Consider the following 16,798-nt stretch of genomic DNA (forward strand, 5'->3'; position numbering starts at 1 on the left):
ATCCTTTTTCTCCTTTTCACTATCTATGTCTCTATAACACATATATACCGATACATCCAACTCAGGGACATGGCAGAATTTGATTAATTACTTTATTATTCCCAACGAAGAAAAATAATAAGATCTTGAATGAGAGTGTTGAAGTAGAGCATTACCTAGTGTAGGACAGGGGAGCGTGGGCTGTTTTATCTTTTCTTTTCTTTTATTTCATTTTTCTTCTCTCTCTCTTCTTTTCTCATCCCTTTTTCTCTTTATCTTTTTTGGCTGTAATGTGTACTCTTTTCTTAGAAGATGACCTTTTAGTCTCCATGTGCCTCTCCATCACCTTCAACCATGATGGTGGCTGGATCATCTCACATGAAAGACAAAAGCCCTAAAAGTATGGGCTTATAATGACCCATGAGTTCATCAACAAATGAGAGTTGCTTTGCATGAATCATGACATGGCTACCCAAATGCATGGCGTTTCCATGCTTTCTTGGGTCTCAAAGCATTTTGGGAAAGTAAAACAAAACAAAAAGTAACCAAAAAGAAGTTTTAAGTGGTAACATGTCACACACAATAGAAAGAATAAAGATAACAAAGGTGTTATTTACAACACAAAAGCTTCCATGAATTGACATATGCTTTGCAAGGAAGGATCTAAAGGTTCCATGAATTTGTTGTGCTATGTGAAAATATTTTTAGGTGATGATTTTTAGAAGTTTTGACACGGTAAAGTTGTCTAATATATGAGGAAAAGTTTAGCCAACAAACCCTAATCATCAATTTGGGTTTGGGGCCCTCCTTAATTTTTAGGCATCTCTTTTGATCCAAACCCTCCCTCAGGCAAGTTGAATAGTGATAACTCATGAAACAAACCATGTGAGTGGGGGATACCCACCTTCAAATCCAAAAAGAGCAGTTTGCTTGTGCAAGTCCAAAAGTCAAGGCATCAAATCCAATAGATCAAAAAAGTCCCATACTTTTATAAAAGAAAACAATGTTCAAATTGTGCTTTGTAGCCTTCGTTTTGCGTATACAGTATAATTAAGATGAAACTCCCCTTTCATGGACCAATCTATCTTTGTAGATAAAAACGCCAGAAATATCACCATTCTTCTGCAAAGTCCTTATGTGATACTATTAAAGAACTATAAATACCTAAATAAACCTTTTAGAACGTACATTTCACATTGATAATGAAAATGCATAATTATGTAAGATATGTGTTCAGTTTGAATGATTTAGAAAAAGGTTATATAATAAGCGGAGGTTGTTATATTAATTTAATGGCTTACATTAGGTATGTAAAGAGTGAATGAATGTAAGTTTGTACAAATAACATTACTATATACATAATAACTTTTTTGGGGGTAGAAATATACATAAATACTTTATTTTATATATGTGATTGTGATGTAGAAGAAATAATGCTTCCATCTTGATTATTTTTATATTATAAGGAAATAGTAATTTTAAGATGAAGGAAATACAATAATGATAGCCACACACACACATCACCCTATATTTATACAGTTTTCACTTAATTACAAATAGCTAGTCTCATTATTTTTTACACATTTATACTTTGATTTTGCCATAGATATGTGCTTCGCGCTCACATGCATCAAGCATTATTTGAAAAAATAATAATATAATCTCTATTTGTCCATATATTTAAAAGTCTTACTAAATAATTAGAAACACCAATTCATCCATATATAGCTAGGAAGTATTATTTGTTTAGTATATTAAAAAGTTTAGGGCGTGAGAGAATGGTCACGCTACTTTAGGATCAGGCTCCCAAGTTCAAAAAATGCTTATAGTAAAAAACTTACAAATAACTTACTAAGAAATTCTTGGATTCAAATGCAAGCCATGTATTCATCGTGTATAGAAGGTGACTAAGTAACCAATTCTTGTTAGCATGGCTTAAAAGTAATATTCTTATCATATTAAGAATATTATATATCTATTACTTATTTTATTATAAAATTCGTATACTTACCTTCATGACATTTTAATTGAATTTTTATATAAAATTAGATTTTATTTATTATATATAACAGCAAAAATGTATACATGCATTTTTGCTTTAATTTATTATACATTATAATTATAATATATATGTCAGTACATTTTTTTTTTTCAATTTTACAAATTTCAAATTTATAAAAAAAGTTTAGTGATTTACAAAAAAATTTTAAAATTTTTTCGAAGTGATTTTATATTTTGAAGGAGGAATCAAATTAGTCCAACATCAACATCTAAGGATGAATAAAAGATAAATAGAAAGCTTATATAATGAACTCTGGATAGTTCACAAATATTGTGTTTTATTTGTTAGGTTTCTGCCTTTGGCTGCAACGTTTATGCATAGATTAAATAAACCATATCCAGTTAGTTCTACCTGTTAACATACTACGAATATATACGTAGAAGGAAAAATGCTCTTCTATGTATGTTACTTAAAATTAGATATACAAGTTAGTGGATGACACAATGCTTGGAATTGGGTTTAGAGGATGCACATGGATCGAATTGAACTGAATTTTTTTAAAGAAATTAAACCAATTTGGTTCAAAGAACCAATTTATTTTTATCCTAAACCAATTTGGTTTGGTTCAAAAACAGTTCGAGTCATTTTGAAACGGTTTGATTTGATTCGGAAACAGTTTGGGGCAAACCTATTTTAAAAAGAAAAGAAAAAATAAAGAAAAATAAATAAAAGAAGCCACTAAACAAATAAATAAAATAGAGAAAAAGAAAAATAAGAAAAGAATAGAAAAAAAATTCCGTCATTGAACTGGTTCTTAAAAATCAGTTGAGTTCTTTAACTGATTCTTAAACAGCAATTTGATTCATGAACTGATTCTTTAAAAGTTAATTGTTATTTTAATTACAGTTCAATTTAGTTCACAATTCAGTTTTTTTAGTTCTCTTACATATCTCTAATTGCGTCATCATCTTACATGTTATTAAATGCTTACCTAGAAAGTAATATAACTAATTCAATGAAATTGAAACAGTTGTTAAGATATATTTGCAAATGCCATATTCTAGAAAAATTAGGCGCAGAAAGGCATTTATGTTACATGAAACAACTTTCCTATAAAGCACTTTATTTTGAGATAGAATTAGTTCGTTTGTTCAGATAACATGTTGTCCTCTTAATAATTTATTTGTGACCAACATACTTTTTCAGAAATTGGAACATCTATCGTGAAAATTGGTTCAATACTCCAATATCTCGGTTCTGGTACCAAACGTTTATAAGAATTAATATTCTAATCAGAAGCTTATCTAAGAATGGCCTCTTAATTATGGGATAAAAACCAAAGAGGTTTCAAGCAAAAATAGCACTGAGGATTTTTTTGAATATGAAATTCTTTCTATAATTTTTTTTTTTTTTTTTGGGGTTAATCGCAATGGTGTTGCTTCTCTCATTTTCTGATTATCCACTTGATTATCTAGATAGTGGTTGTTTTGGATTTGGATGCTAGCTCTATGTGCAAGTATGCTATCTGGTACTAGTTTTTCTAATGGTCCAATTTTTCATTGGCATGTGGTCATTTGGGCTGTAATCCATTTTAAAAAAAAAGTTCTCTCTTATTTGGGTATGGTTCAATTAAACTTATCAAGTGGATTTTTTGACTTGCATGGTTACGACCCAATCTACCTTAACAAGTCCATTACTCACATTTTCAAACCCAAAATGTAATTAAGTACTTTACAGGTTCAGATATTTTTCAATTGCGCTTTCTTTATTATAGATGTAAATAAGGGTGTTTGCAGTCTGGATTGGATCAGTTTTGAAAGCAAAATTTATCTGATCCAATCTCTTCGGTTTGATCCTATAATCATCCATTCGGTTTTGATTTTTTTTCAAATCCGATCTGATCCAATCCAATTTTTTTCGGTTTGGATTGGATCGGTTTTCGGTTTTTTGAAAATCTTAAAATTTATTTCATTATTATTGTGCAAATAACATCTTTTGTATATATTGACTTTGTAAATTTATCTTTTTTGAAATACAAAAGCATTAATAAACTATAATATAGTTTTTTTTTTACAATGAGATATGAAGCTCTACAAAGATAAAATTGTGTTGATGAGATGTGACTAAATTTTTTCTTGGGTTTAGTTGATGGGTTAATGTGTCTTGGGTTTAGAAATTTTTAGGCTATGATTAGGGAAAGACCTAAGTAGTTAGAGAGGAATTAATATATTGGATCGGTTTGGATTGGATCAGTTTTCATCAATCCATCCAAAAACCGACCCAATCCAATTAAAATTTGCGATTTTTAATCGATTTTCAATTTTTCGATTTTCGATTTATTCGATTATCGGGATGAACACCCCTGGATGTAAATATTAAAATGGAACAGTTATTCCTTAAGACAGTTTCTAACCCCTGTTCTCCTTGGATCTCATTCTCTATGTTCCAAGACAAACATTAGACATCACCTATATATACCATCAAAAGCATAAGTGATAACTGTCACAGGCATTATATTTTTAAGATTAAAATTAGCTTAAACAATGATTAATATAATTAAAATATAGTGTTAATTAATAAATTCAAAAAATATTAAGATTCTAACAACTAGATAAAATTCTAATATCTTTTCAATGTAACAAATCACTAATCTGATGGAAAAGGTAGTTGGGATCAATTGCAAAAGATAAGGATCAAGAAAAATAAAGAATTAATCAAAAATAATTCTCAGTGAGCTGGCCCAAAATTAAAGGCCCAGTTTTAAGCCTTTAAAAAGAAGGCGAGTGAAACCGTAAAGGCACTTCTAGAGACGCAAATTCAAGAGACGAGGCAGAGGAGCGGAGGAACAGTCAAAGCTGTTAAGAATGGTATAGGGGAGCCCAAAACCCTTTGCAAAGGGTACATCTACCAATGGGCCAAATGACAAACCATAATAAGTGGGTCGACACCACATCTCAACCCAAAACCTTAAGGCTTGAGGTTTATGGGTCTTTTTGCACTTATATAGTCATCACTTGGTCTATGTCTAGTCGATGTGGTACTTCTTTATAACTCATACTTGAATACTTCCAACATCTTCCCCTCAAGTATGAGACCCAACATTATGCTCCCCCTTAAAGGCAACTTCTGCGGAAGTCTTTTTTTCTTTAAGTATTGGAGTCACACTAGCCTTCTGCGGAGGCCTTGAAACATCACCATCTCTAAATACCCGGCCCAGCCAAACCTTTTGGCTCTGATACCACTGATAAGAATGGTATGGGGGAGCCCAAAACCCTTTGCAAAGGGTACATCTACCAATGGGCCAAATGACAAACCATAATAAGTGGGTCGACACCACATCTCAACCCAAAACCTTAAGGCTTGATGTTTATGGGTCTTTTTGCACTTATATAGTCATCACTTGGTCTATGTCTAGTCGATGTGGTACTTCTTTATAACTCATACTTGAATACTTCCAACAAAAGCTTCACCGTCGAGACCAGATTTTATATTTCTGTTATGAATTATAGTTTCTTTTGGTAGCAGATCAGCCCACCACAGATAGGCCCAGACGTCAACGGCAAGCCCCAACACATCTAATGGACTATGTCACATGACAGGCCCGACCATTAGTAGCATTTAATTTAGTTTCAATAAAATAGCAATTGCTTTATTAGAAAAGTTGTTATTCCAGTACTTATTTTTAGGACTTAGTTGTTAATGCTTATTTTTAGGATGATACGTTCCTACCTTTCAGCAATTTGAATTCTAGATTAGGCTTTGCAATTCCTTTAAATATGAAAAATCAATCACTCAATGGCATGAGTTATTTGGCAAAAGTCTTATCATCCTCTCTCTCAACTCCTCTTTCTCCTTTCAAATCCCCTTCCTCCATCCCCCCTAATTACGCCCTTACATTTTGGTGCTTTCATTCTTGTGACTCACCTCCATGGCTGAAAAAACTCGTATGGCGCAGATGCAGGAACAGATCAATATGCATGAGGAACGGCAGAATACCCTCATCGCCTCGATTGAAGAAAGGCAACAAGCTTTCCTCCTTCAGGTACAACGTAGTAATCAGGAGCAAATGAATACCATGATGGAACGGTTTCAAACGGAGATGAACAATTTCATGGAAACTCACCGAACGATCGCAGCAACAAGCAGCGTCCTCGGAGCTCACCCCGGACGGCCGGAAACCACCCGCCCAAAACCAATACGACTGGATTTCCCACGCTTTGCCCAAGGAGACCCCACCGACTGGCTATTTGCAGTTGATCAATATTTTGATTATTATACTGTCACAGAACCTGAGTGATTAAAACTTGCATGCTTCCACTTGGACGCACCAGCCTCTAGTTGGTACCGCAATCTATCCCGTGAAAGATTGATTGCGAATTGGAGGGACTTTCGCACAACAATAATCAGCAGGTACGTACCCACCATTTATGAAGATCCGGCAGGAGCTCTATGCCGCCTTACCCAAACCGGCACCGTACGTGAATATCAAAACATATTTGAAACGTTGTCTAGCAAAGTCAGTGGAATACCAGACGGCCTACGGAAGAGTATGTTCATCTCGGGCCTAAAACCTAAGGTCCGTGGCGACGTACAAGCACACTTACCAGAAACATTTCACGCAACATGGGGCCTAGCCAGAAACTTTGCAGAGGCAGAAGATCACACTGTGCGCTGGGGACAACGCTCACAGACCACAAATACATCCCAATCACCCAAGCAGCCCACATCCCAACCAACACCATTCCCAATAAAGCGCTTATCCCAAACAGAGATGCTAGCACGAAGAGAAAAGGGGCTCTGTTATAACTGTGATGAAAAGTATATTTTTGGGCACAAATGCAAATCAGGATCAGCATTTATGTGTATTCTAGTTGAGGAAGAAGAACAAGAGGCTGACAATATACCGCCTCAAGAGACCATTCCAGATTTACCCACATCCCAAGAAATCAGTTTTAACGCTCTCTTTGGTCACCACTCAACCAAAGCATTTCGTTTAACTGGTACAATAAAAGGTACTTCTGTCCAAATTCTGATAGACAATGGTAGCACCCATAATTTCATCACAGAACGGGCCGCTAGTCACATAAAACTACCCATCCAATCAATTAGCCCGTTCAAAGTTCAGGTTGGGAACAGAGACAATTTATACTGTAAAGGAATGTGCACCAAGGTCCGCATTACGCTACAGAAACAGCATACCTTTGAAATTGATCTCTTCGTTTTGGACCTACAAGGCGCGGATGTCGTACTCGGGGTGCAATGGTTATCAACATTGGGACTAGTGACCACAGACTACCAACAATTGACCATGACCTTTACCCATCACTCACAATCCATTACTCTTCAGGGAAACACTACCTTCACTCCTTCAGCCATAACCAACTCCCAACTAAACAAACTAATTGCCAATGAACCCATACAAGCATACCTAATGTGCTTGTCAGTCACCCCACACCAACCCAACAACGACCATTTACTTCCTGTCCCACAATCCATATCCCCAATTCTTGACCGTTACACTGACGTCTTCAACACCCCAACCCATCTCCCACCACATCGTCCAACAAACCACCACATACACCTCCTCCCTAATACCAAACCAATTCAGGTGCGTCCCTACCGATACCCACATTATCAAAAGAATGAAATTGAAAGGTTGGTCTCTGAGATGCTCAAAGAAGGAATCATACGGCCAAGTCATTCAGCCTATAGCTCCCCAGTATTGTTGGTAAAAAAGAAAGATGGTACTTGGCGTTTTTGTGTGGACTACAGAGCTCTAAATGCAATAACAATACAAGATAAATTCCCAATACCTACTATTGATGAACTGCTTGATGAATTACATGGTGCCTCAGTTTTTTCAAAACTGGATTTATATTCGGGGTACCATCAGATTTTAATGGATAGCAATGACATTCATAAAACTGCGTTCAGAACACATCAGGGCCACTACGAATTTCTGGTTATGCCTTTTGGATTGTCAAATGCACCATCTACTTTCCAGGCTACTATGATCGAGGTATTCTCATCTTTCTTAAGGAAATTTGTAGTGATATTCTTTGATGATATCTTGATCTACAGCAGGAACCTAAAGGACCACCAAAATCACCTAATGTCCGTACTATCTACTCTACGGGAACATTCATTCTTTGCAAAAAAATCTAAATGGATGTTTGCCAAAGATACAATCCAGTTTTTAGGTCACATCATTTCAGGGAAAGGACTGGCCCCTGATCCAGAAAAAATTAGTTCAATTACAAATTGGACTAAACCTACAACTGTGACCCAAGTACGCGCATTCCTAGGTTTGGCTGGTTACTACAGACGTTTCATTAAGAATTTTGCTTCAATAGCTGCTCGTCTAAGTGATCTAACTTCCAAGGCGGGATTTAATTGGGGTACAAAGGAAGACTCTGCTTTCGACAAGTTGAAAGAACTACTCACTACAACACCTATTTTAATACTTCCGGATTTCACAATTCCTTTTATATTAGAGGCGGATGCTTCTGGTGTTGGTATCAGTGCTGTTCTCATGCAAAATGATTGCTCAATTGCCTATTACAGCCGAAAATTATCCCCAACAATGCAAAAGAAGTCAACCTACATACGCGAAATGTTTGCTATCACTAGCGGCGTTTCTAAATGGAGGCAATACCTACTAGGAGCTTCATTTGTCATTCGCACGGATCATAAAAGCCTTTACCTCTTGATGAACCAAGTGGTGCAAACTCCGGAGCAGCAACAATTCCTATCACAACTCTTGGGATTTTCATACACCATTGTCTACAAATCAGGCAAAACAAATGCAGCAGCAGATGCCTTGTCCCGAATTCCAGAAGAGGACAGCAACTTACCCTCTTCCCAGCTAGCAACAATCACAGGCCCAACATGCAACTTCACAGACATATTACAGCAGGAATTAAATGAGGACGCTTACACTATTACAGTCATCCAGGGCATTATTACAGAACCAAATGAATGGAAGGACTGGAAATTTAAAAAAAAATTGCTGTTCCATAAAAGCAGAATCTTCATTCCAGCAAATTCCTCATTGAAGAACACGTTGCTCCACGAGTTTCACAGTTCCTTGCAAGGAGGACATTCTGGGATCCAAAACACCTACCTGCGCATGAACAAAACATTTACATGGAAAGGAATGAAGAGAGATGTTAAGAACTTTGTCCAACAGTGTGAGATTTGTCAGAAAATCAAACCACAAAATCACTCCCCCTATGGCCTACTGCAACCTATCACACCCCCAAACACCATTTGGACGGATTTATGCATGGACTTCATTACCCATTTACCTAACTCTAACGGCTTTACTGTTATCTTTGTGATTGTGGACAGGTTATCAAAAGGAGGCCATTTCGTACCCTTAACCGCAAACTTCACCGCGGTAAAAGTTGCAAACGCATTCTGGGAGTCAGTCGGCAAACTCCATGGTTTTCCAAAAACCATCATCTCCGACCGTGACCCTATTTTTCTTAGCAACTTCTGGAAAGCAATGTTTGCCCTCCAAGGTACTCACTTGCGGTACAGCTCAGCATATCACCCACAAAGCGACGGACAAACAGAACATGTTAATAGATGTTTGGAGCAATACCTGCGAGCATTTGTCCACGATAATCCAAAAACATGGTCCAGGATCTTAAGCTTTGCAGAGTTTCATTTCAATACATCATTCAACAGATCCACAGGATTCACACCGTTTGAAGTAACGTTTGGTATTCCTCCTCCGAATCTGTTAACGTACTGTCTCGGAACGAGCAACTTGGAAGCAATCGACATAGATCTGTCCAGAAGAAACAGAATAATGACAAGTTTGAAACAAAACTTAAACACTGCTCAGGCATCCATGAAAGCTTACAGTGACAAGAAAAGAAAGGCATGGGAGTTTAAAGAAGGAGATCTAGTATTACTGAAGTTACAGCCATACCGTCAAATATCATTGCAGAAACGGAGTACACAAAAGCTCTCACTGCGATATTATGGACCATTTGAGGTATTACAGAAGCTCGGACCGGTTGCGTACAAATTAAAACTCCCTGACTCCTCCAAGATTCACCCAGTGTTCCACGTGTCCCTCCTCCGACCCTTCGTCTCAGCGACGCCGTACAAAGCCCATCAGTTACCAACACAAACGAGGGACAACAAACCACTACACCAGGCAGTGGCCATACTTGGCGACCGAGAAATATGGAGAAGAGGAAAAAAAATCAAGGAGGTTCTTGTGCAATGGTCAGACTCCGCTCCAGAAGACTCCACTTGGGAAGAGGAGAGATCAATGTTTGGAGAAGACGTATCCAAGGAGACTGACGGGGTTTCCCATACATCTCCAACGCATCCATCAAACGCCACACCCCATGCCATTATGACACCACTCAATCATAATGACACCGCCGCTCCACTGCCCAATGCCGCTCCAATGCACACTACCCAACGGTCAGTAGCTCAGGCTGACTCACATCCAGACGTGCAGCTCACATTGAATGCTAGCGGATCACAAAATATCTCCATCCATGAGGACATGGATAGTTTAGATGGCCAAGGGGATGTAGCAGATCAGCCCACCACAGATAGGCCCAGACGTCAACGGCAAGCCCCAACACGTCTAATGGACTATGTCACATGACAGGCCCAACCATTAGTAGCATTTAATTTAGTTTCAATAAAATAGCAATTGCTTTATTAGAGAAAGTTGTTATTCCAGTACTTATTTTTAGGACTTAGTTGTTAATGCTTATTTTTAGGATGATACGTTCCTACCTTTCAGCAATTTGAATTCTAGATTAGGCTTTGCAATTCCTTTAAATATGAAAAATCAATCACTCAATGGCATGAGTTATTTGGCAAAAGTCTTATCATCTTCTCTCTCAACTCCTCTTTCTCCTTTCAAATCCCCTTCCTCCATCCCCCCTAATTACGCCCTTACACTTTTCATCTATTGTTCTTGTTTTCCTGATTATGTCATGCTAATTTTCTTTAAGTAGTTAGGGCGAGACGGAACCAATGGGTTCTTGAACGCTATTTGCCTTTCTTATAATTTATTTTCATGATTTAAAGTTATGCAATCAATCTGTTTCTTTTTTATTAGCTTTATTTATGAACTGATCACACGTAGGTCAACATATGAGTCGTGCATGACAATATGGACGTTGGTGTATCGATTCTGATTGGTTGATTGCTGGAATTTGTATGATCTAGGGATAGACTTATGAATTCTATAACAGTATGTTCTTGTGTTAATGCTTACTTTGTGAAAAAGTACTAAGAGATTAGACTTTTGAGTGGAGTAAAGGATTGGATTACCAAGAGATTGAGAGTTAATCGAATATAGAAAGAACTGTTAATAACTGGATCTTAAATGTAATTATAAGAATAGGTAAACTAGTTTGGAAACCATTGGAGAAGTTAAGTCCTAGCTACGTCTTTTATAAAAACTTAAATCCAATTTTCTAGCATTTATTAATTTTGAATTTAATTTCTTAAATATTGAAAATTAAAAATAAGTATTTTAAAATTCTGTTTTAATTAAATTAAAATATTCTCAAACTAATATTTCACGATCGATTCAACTTTAGTTAAATAGATAAATTAGTGCTTGGTCATCAATCCTCGTGAGATCGACAACTTAATTTTATTACTTTATTACTTGTACGACCGGTGCATACCGAAGTCGCAACAATAAGCATAAAAGGCTGTTATGGAAGTTCCACAGAGATAGGTTGAAAATCTTAAACACACGTGAGGACTTCTGTTCTTGTATTCTACTACATAGTTTGTTCTAGTATTAATTTTTAAGTCATGAAAGAATAAAAACCTTGTGGATAGTTTATTGAGGATATATATATATATATATATATATATATATATATATAGAGGTAAGATTCTTTGACACCAGTGTCAAATTTGAAATTTGACACCTTATCTAATAGTCATTAGATAAAAAAAGACCAACGACTCTGATTTATAAACATGTGACACCATTGATCTTTTTTGATCTAACGACTATCAGATGAGGTGTAAAATTTAAAATTTGACACTGGTATTAAAGGATCCTACCTCATATATATATATATATATATATATATATATATATATATATATATATATATATATATATATATAATCTAAGGAAAAATATTTTCTCATGTTGCATGAGAATTCAATTCTCATGTAGTGATCCTTCGATTTGCGTGCAATTTTTTTTTAATAAATGTGAGTCCCTCCACTAGTTAAGTCACAACATGAGAATTGCAACATGAGAAAATCAAATCTCATATTCTAAACCAAGACTTTTTGATCAAGGAAGCAAACACTTTTATGATGGAATACTGCCAAAAATAACAAACCAATGGAGTTTGCTACATAAGTGGTCACAATGTAAATATGCCAAAAATTCCATTGTGCATTTCATACAAGAAATGTCACTATTTTATCATCGATAATATCTCTTGAAATGTTCATTGAAATGTTCATTGAAATGGTCCACGGAGGTAGTGCATTGAGAGCATGAAGCCGGCCATTGTGAATAATTTAAGCTGCAAACTTAAACCCGTTGTCAGTTTCAAAGTCTTAAAGCAGAGTCCTATAAGAGACAAATCCAAATTAAGGACACGTGGATCATACAGCTCAAAAAATTTAGGACATGGAGGAAATATCAAAAACATAATTTTGGAATCAGTGGAACGAATAGAAGCGACAGACAACTACCAAAACAGGACATTTTGCAAAACTCTCACCAAAATGCCGCATTTTTTAATTTTTCACAAATAAAATTTGGTTATTGTATTAGCGGGACATTGTACTATTTCTTTAACATCTCTTGGCTTTACCAAGAACATAATTTTCTTTAAAGAGGTAACAGTAAAATTTTATTTTTTCAGAATTGTATTAGCATTGCCCTTAGCTCCAACATTCACCGAAAGGAAGGTGTCTCTTGAGAAGAATATAAAAAAATGCGGTTTTGTAGATTAAAAGTTTAAAACAAATGGCATTGGAGCTTACGAGGGATCAGGACATAGAAACGGACAAGAGTCTGTTTATTTGTTTTATGTATAAAAAGGGTTTTTCCTTAGGTACATAAAAAATGTTAAGAAGAGACTCAGACAGGAAAAATGGTGTCCAAATCTGTGGCCAACTCAATGCTTCTGCTGAGGATAGTTGCTCTTGCAGCCTCAGTAATAACTGTGGCCTTAATAGTTACCGACAATGTCAAATTTGATGATGGCACAAAGCTGAAATTCCAAGATATCCATTCATACAGGTAAAAAAATAAAAATACATACAATAAGCTAGTGTTGGTAATCATAGTCAATCATTCATGATCATGATCACAATTATCATTCTTTATGGAATAATTGTTTATATGATTAATTTAATGTTTTATGTTTAACAAAGAGAAAATAAGCTAGTAAAAATGACCTTAATTAGTTATTCAAAGCTTCTGTTATCTCATTTGTGTCATGTTTATGTCAAAACTGCAGCTATGTGCTGGTGGTTGCAGCAATTGCTGGAGCATATTGTTTAGTGCAGCTACCATTTGCCATATACTATGCCGTACAGCAGAAGAGGCTGATACGCAATGAATTCTTGCCAGAATTTGACTTCTATGGAGACAAGGTCCTGCAATTTCTTTATATATATGATGATATATACATATACACAATATTCAAAAAATATATTAAGGAACACCAAGATATTGGAAAATAAGTTACAAAAAGCTTATCACAAAATTATCACTATAGAAAAATTACCGACTTTTTCTTTCAAATATATATAGGAAAGCAAACTAGTAAGACGGTGAGCCTCGGGTAATAATAAAATTTCTTAGTTATGATTGAAAAGTAACGAGTTTGAATTTAGGAAATAGTCTCTTTTCTTTCTACATATGAAAATTTAGAATTCGAGATTCGGATAGTTATCGCTTCACACTTTCTTTTTTTTGTATACTACATATCGGTTCATTGATTATTGAATTAGTTTTATTCGAGCTGGTAGGATCATATGGGTTAACAAAGCTCTCCTTATCAAGTTTTAGTACAACTGAAAATATTCGAATTCAAGATCACTAATTAAGTTGAAACAATCCCTTATTAGTTGATCCATATACTTGGTGTTACAACTCCATTCTTTTATTCTATGTTATTCTACATATGTAAATACACGATTCTTTCCACAATAATTTATCGATAATCCAGATTTTTCCCGTAATATCAACTATAATCCTTATCTATGTAATGATCTTGAGAATTTCGCTAGATATAGAACAGGACTACAGAATTTCAAATGGTATTTGATGTTAATTTTATTTTTCCTTTTCTATTCTTTTATATTGAATATATATCCGCGTGAATTCAAAGAAATTAGGTGTATGAAATTGCAGGTAATTAGTCTGCTTCTGGCCACAGGCGTTGGTGTTGGTTTTGCAGTGTCTATTGAATTCAAGAAATTCTTCGACGACTTGTTCGATGGTTCGGGTGTTCCAAAGAGTGATTCTACAAGGTCCACAAACGACAAGTTTTATATTCGGGGGATTGTCGCTTCTGCTATTCTCCTTGTAGCATGCGTTGCCATGGCTGTCGTTTCAGTCATTTCCTCCATTAATCGACACAGAAGCAAAGGCGTTTTTCGGTGATATATTATTTTCTCAGCAACAAATCAATTGAATTAACTCAACTCCTAATAAAGCCTTGCTAAATTAATAGTTCATGTATTTTGGTTTTCTTCTTGCTATTTATCTTGGGCCATGCACAAAACATTATTTGTCTTCAATTATATTGCATCTATTTAAATTTCATATTTTCCATCCAATAATTACTAGTTAATTTCACGATTCAGCTTATATATGGACAATTATTCCTTTAGACTAATTGGAAATTGGTGTTAGATATTTTTCATTTATTATTTTAGAAAATATATTAATATATATGTACAAGTACGAATTACATAATTTACTTTTTTAATTTAGATTTTCAGCTTTTAGCAGAATAATTATATATACTATGCGGTGAATGGATTCATTTATAAATATATCACCAAATATCAATATTTATAACGATTTCTTTATTTTGAAAAATTGTACTTCCATTAATCTCTTTCAAATACAGAACAACTGCGATGAAGTGTTAGGACTTCAACAAGTAGACCGAATCGTATAAATAATAAAGTAATTTAATGTAAACTAAGGTTTACTTGAGAATTAAATATTTTAAGCATTAATTCATTTCTTTAACTCTATTTGAATAAGTACATATAAATTGAAGAGGGTTTTAAATAATAAAGTCATGAATAAAATACAAAAATAAATTTCAGTAATTAAATAAACTGTAATCAATTACAAGATTTCTCAATCAACAAGATATTTATGGTTTGATTTCTTTTAATTACTCCTTAAAATAATCCAGATATAATCCAATTCAATTCTTTAACATTCAATCAAATTCATTCTAACATATTCAAAATTTTAATAAATATTTTGAAAGAATCTCATATGTCTTTCATTACTTAACAAAAGACTTATATTTATAGGCACACAAAAGGTATATACAACATATGTAGAATAAGAATTAATATCTACGATATACAAAAAAAAAAGAATTAATATCTACAAAATGACAATCAGATATCCCTCCTATGTATGTTATGAAATGTGGCTTGCAAAATTAGAATTATTTATCATGCTAGAAAATGTTTTTTTTTCGACGGAAAAATTCTGTCGAAAATGGTTAAAATTCCGTCGAAAATAATGTTTTCGACAGAAATGAAGCCGTAAAAAATATCTTCGTGGGTAACAATTTTTTCGACGGAATTACAGATTCCGTCGAAAAATTTCGACGCAATAATTTCTGTGGAAAGTTTCGACGAAAAATAATTTCGTCGAAAAATCTTGTAATGATCTTCGACGGAAAACAAATTTCGTCGAAAACTTTCGACGGAAACTGAATAAAATTCCGTCGAAAAATCTTGTAATGATCTTTGACGGAAAACAAATTTCTTCGAAAACTTTCGACGGAAAATGAATGAAATTCCGTCAAAAAATATTGTAATGATTTTCGACGGAAAACAAATTCCGACGAAATTTTTCGATGGAAAATGAATGAAATTCCGTCGAAAAACAAATTTCGTCGAAAACTTTCGACTGAAAATGAATGAAATTTTGTCGAAAAATCTTGTAATGACTTTCGACGGAAATGAACGAAATTTCGTCGAAAAATCTTGTAATGATTTTCGAATGAAAACTAATTCCCTCGAAAATTTTCAATAAAAAATTAATATAATTTCGTCAAAAAATCTTGTCTCAATTTTCGACGAAATTGTTTTTTCATTTGTTTATCTACAAAATCAATATTAATTTATGTTTCACAACTGATAAACAAATATAATTAAAGTAACATATCAAAATTATTTGATCTTACTATAATTTATGTGTATTAAAGTCCCTGTCATATACAAATCAAAAGAGACTTATATATATAAATGTCCAAGACATATACATAAACAAAAGTCCCTGTCATATACTAATCCAAAGAGTCCTATATGAGTAAATGTCCAAGACATATACTAATAAAAAAAGACATACATATACAAAAGTCTCTATCATATACTAATCAAAAGAGTGCTATATATATAAATGTCTAAGACATATGCTAATCAAAAGGGACATACATATACAAAAGTCTCTGTCATATACAGATCAAAACAGTCCTATATCTATAAATATCCAAGACATATACTAATGAAAAGGGACATACATATACAAAAGTCCCTGTCATATACTAATCAAAAGTGTCATATATCTATAAATGTGAAAGA

At 34.4% G+C, this 16,798-nt stretch overlaps 1 protein-coding gene across 1 annotated transcript; it reads left to right on the forward strand.

The window, feature by feature from the left end:
- Positions 1-13,101: 13,101 nt before the first annotated feature.
- On the forward strand, positions 13,102-14,621 carry LOC133302371 (CASP-like protein 4D1). Its single transcript, XM_061502145.1, has 3 exons — positions 13,102-13,250; positions 13,471-13,606; positions 14,370-14,621. The coding sequence occupies exons 1-3, from the start codon at positions 13,102-13,104 to the stop codon at positions 14,619-14,621; spliced, it is 537 nt and encodes a 178-aa protein (XP_061358129.1).
- The last annotated feature ends 2,177 nt before the right edge of the window (positions 14,622-16,798 follow it).

Source organism: Gastrolobium bilobum, unplaced genomic scaffold, assembly GCF_033153095.1.
Source record: "Gastrolobium bilobum isolate Gb01-03AN ecotype WA unplaced genomic scaffold, APGP_CSIRO_Gbil_v1 utg11042, whole genome shotgun sequence".
In the NCBI taxonomy this organism is placed as follows: Eukaryota; Viridiplantae; Streptophyta; class Magnoliopsida; order Fabales; family Fabaceae; genus Gastrolobium; species Gastrolobium bilobum.